A 3,933-nucleotide genomic window follows, 5' to 3' on the forward strand; every position below is an offset into this window, starting at 1 on the left:
ATAACCCAGTGATAATTTGTATTTGTTGCTATAACTACGACTCTAGCCTTGCATCATGTTCTTGTGACTGGCGTATGAGCACGTTGACGCTCAACAGTATTGACTTTTGATACTCGAAACCTTTCTTTGGAATAACAAAATTCTTGTCTTCACAATCTCTTCCACGTCAAGCCGTGTTGTTCCCTTACGTGCACTAAACACATGTTCCCGTGCAAATCCCTTGTAAAAGTACCAAGCTTGATCACGTGAAGAGAAGAGTTGACCAACCAATCTGGCAGATTCATCAACATTATGTACTTCATGGCATTCCTCGGTTATCTTAACATTGTCTGCATTAGTATGATCCATGACAAAAATTTTGTTGTACAAGTTCAGTGGTCCCGGAGTTGATGGAGATGTAAGTAAAGGTTCATTGAACATGTTTCAGTCGTGCTTTCAATAGGATGTGGTATTGGTAGTGGTAGTTGAAGGGTGGGTACAACATTAAATTCGCATGACATATTTAGGTATGTATAATAACTACCTAAATATGTGTCGATACATTTTCTAAAAGTATCGACCCAAAAAACATCGAAACCAATAATTATAATGTACTAAGTAAATTAACAATGTAACTGGTATAAATATATCGGTTAATTAGAAAACGGATCAACATAATGTATCAACACTTGTGCAATTTGTGTCGATACTTATTGTCCAGAATGAATGTTCAAACGAGGTGCACGCATAAAGTGTCGATAAATTTATTAAAAGTATCGATCCCAATAAAATCGAAACCGATAATTATAATGTAATATGTAAATTTACAATGTAACCGGTATAAATATACCGATTTTATAAGAAAATAGGTCAGCATAAAGTATCGACACTTGTTAAATTTGTGTCGATACATTTTGTCCATAATGAATGTCAAACGGGTGCACGTATAAAGTGTCAATACATTTATTAAAAGTATCGATATCAAAAACATCGAAAGTGATAATTACAATATGATAAGTAAATTTACAATGTATCTGATAGAAATATATCGGTTTTATGATAAAATAGGTTTAAATAATGTATTGACACTTTTTAAGTTTGTGTCGATACTTTTTTCCAGAATGAATGCCCAACGAGGTGCACGCATAAAGTTTCGATACATTTCAAATTGTATCGATTAAAAAAAACACTGAAACCGATAATTATAATGTAATAGGTAAATTTACAATATTACCTGTATAAATATATCGATTTACTTATAAAATATGTCAATATAAGCGTTACCTAATATATTATTGTACTTAATAATATTTTTAATTAAATGATATAACATAATCGGTGTCGCTATTTTTTAACCATTTTTAACGTCGCACAGCAAAAGTTTCCGCTTTTAATGTGGGTTCCGACTTCTATCAAGTTACCATTTTCTCTCTCTTAGGACTCTGGACGCTTTCGTAATTTCACATTCCGAGGACGCCCTTTCTCTTCGTACAATCAAACGCTTGATATTCATCCACCCAATGCCACACCCCCAGCCGTCCGATCCCTTTCCTCTAAAACCCCGCCAACGTTTTCATTTGTCCCTTTAATTAAGAGGATTTATATTTAGGGTAAACTACATCCAAAGTCACTTAATTATGAATTTAATAATAAATATGTCATTTAAAAAAATTATAAACAAATACGATTACAAATGAACCATTTTATCACTAAAATTAAAACAAACATCTAATTTGAATTCCTATAATAACATTTTTTAATCTTAAACTTATGAATTCTATAAATTTTATTTTAATTCAAAATGTTTTAGTAAATTCACCTTTCATATTTAAAATCTCTATTAATTTAAATTTTTATGATACTATCAAATCAAATGAGTCAATCAAATTGAAGTAATAATTGAATAATTTCATAATTATGATTGTCGGATGTCTCCCACGGAAGCTGCTCTCAACCTGGCGTTGGGGGCAGCCTACTATCCTACCTCTCCCTTACCTCATTACATATGGGAATAGAGTAAGCTAATTTTTAAATATGAAGAGTGAAATTTTAAAAATTATTTTAGATTAAAATCAAATTGATAAAGTACATAAGTTTTAAAGATTAAAATTATTATATCTGATCGTGCCACTATTTTATACGATAAAGTGTTTTTTTATAACAATATTTTAATTAAGTGACCTTTTTATAACATTTAGAAAGAGAAAATGATATTTTTGTTAGTATGCATAGTTAAGTGACTTTGGATGTACTTTACCCTTATATTTATAATTAATTATGATTTATATATTTCCCTAATCTGACCTGGCACTCACACCTTTTGCACTGCTCTGATCTACAATATATATTGTCACCTCCGACTCAGCCTCCGCTTCATATTTGCAGTCTCTCTTTGTTTCTCTGATTCTCTCTTTTGTTTTGGGGTGTATTTGTCTTTGAAGGAAATGGGTGATAATAGGTTGAGTGGGAAAGTGAAGTGGTTCGATGACCAAAAGGGTTATGGCTTCATAACCCCTGACAACGGCGGCGACGATTTATTCGTTCATCAGTCTTCCATCCGCTCCGAGGGCTTCCGTAGCCTCGCCGACGGTGAAGAGGTCGAGTTTGTTATTGAATCCTCCGGTGGCAAAACCAAAGCCGTCGAGGTTTCTGGTCCCAACGGCAACCCAGTCCAAGGCAGTACGAGATCCGGACGAGGCGGTTATGGTGGAGGAGGCGGTTACGGTAGCGGCGGCGGTTACGGTGGAGGTGGATCTGATGGATATGGTGGTGGAGGAAGGAGAGGTGGATACGGAGGCGGTGGTGGAGGTGGAGGTGCTTGTTATAAGTGCGGCGAGATGGGTCATATGGCACGTGAATGTGGACAAGACGGTGGCGGTGGTGGAGGCAGATTTGGTGGAGGCGGAGGCGGTTGCTACAACTGTGGAGGTTCCGGTCATTTTGCTAGGGAGTGTCCAAACAGCGGTCGCTAGTTTTCAAATCTCCATTTGAGCTTTCTTTTTTCTCTTTCGCTACATCTACTTTTGTTTCGGTGGTCATTATTATTATCCTATGGTTTGGTTTTTTATGTTTTTTCTTGATTTATGAAGAACTTTGCAACTAGTCCTATTCAGTTTTCTTATTTCTCGATTCTGGGTTTTTGATGTAATGGGCACTTTCCTTAGTCTTGCAGTGGACTTGAATTTAATATTGATGTGAACAGAGTGGAAAGGAAAGGATGTTAAAATCCATCACTCTCTCTTATCTCAAAGTGTTTATATAGATATAATATATAAATACAAACTGGTGGATTGGCTCAATCTTCTCCCCCTAATGAGTATCAATTTCTAGCATGATTAATATAAGATCTGATCAAATATCTCTCTCGAGTCGATTGCTTGATATCTGTAAAACATATTATATAGCCTTTTGGAAGCAGATGTTTGATGTGATTCAACTGTGTTTATAAAATTGTCATTTGCAGCAAGTTGCCTTTTTCAATTGGTGAGTAAAAATGTATGAATAATGCACCCATAAAGTCTCCCGATTATAGGGCTAATTGCCATTTTTTTATTTCCTTGTGGTCCTTTGCCTTTAAACCCTTTTCTCTGCCGGGGTTCAATAAATGTTTAGTTCACTCCTGCCTACTACGTTTCTTAGTGTGTTTTAGTGGAACAGTATAGCTGGGGTATGGGCGTTTTTTTTGAAATATCACATATATCCTATATTATTTCTTGTCAGACACCTTTCAGACTATTTTTCTTGATCTAACATCTTTTACAATAAGATATACTTCCTGCAGCGCGCTTTACGTCGATATGATGTCATGTGGGGTAAGACACCCCTTGCAACGCGTTTTTCAATGATTTAGCGTCACGTGAGGTATAGCGCGGGGCAGTGGCCGCGCTTTACCTTTAATACTAACATGCGTCAAAAAGGCGAGCTTCTACGGCGCGCCTTAGGTTTAATTACCCA

The 3,933-nt window shown here is 35.8% G+C and overlaps 1 protein-coding gene across 1 annotated transcript; it reads left to right on the plus strand.

Annotated features, from left to right (window-relative positions):
- The first annotated feature begins 2,337 nt into the window (after positions 1-2,337).
- Positions 2,338-3,286, plus strand: LOC120145274 (glycine-rich protein 2-like). The gene has a single exon (XM_039159152.1). It carries the CDS (start codon positions 2,424-2,426, stop codon positions 2,949-2,951), a length of 528 nt encoding a protein of 175 aa, XP_039015083.1. The 5' UTR covers positions 2,338-2,423; the 3' UTR covers positions 2,952-3,286.
- Positions 3,287-3,933: the final 647 nt, after the last annotated feature.

This window comes from Hibiscus syriacus, unplaced genomic scaffold (assembly GCF_006381635.1).
Source record: "Hibiscus syriacus cultivar Baekdansim isolate YM2019G1 unplaced genomic scaffold, ASM638163v2 tig00110893_pilon, whole genome shotgun sequence".
Lineage (NCBI taxonomy): Eukaryota > Viridiplantae > Streptophyta > Magnoliopsida > Malvales > Malvaceae > Hibiscus > Hibiscus syriacus.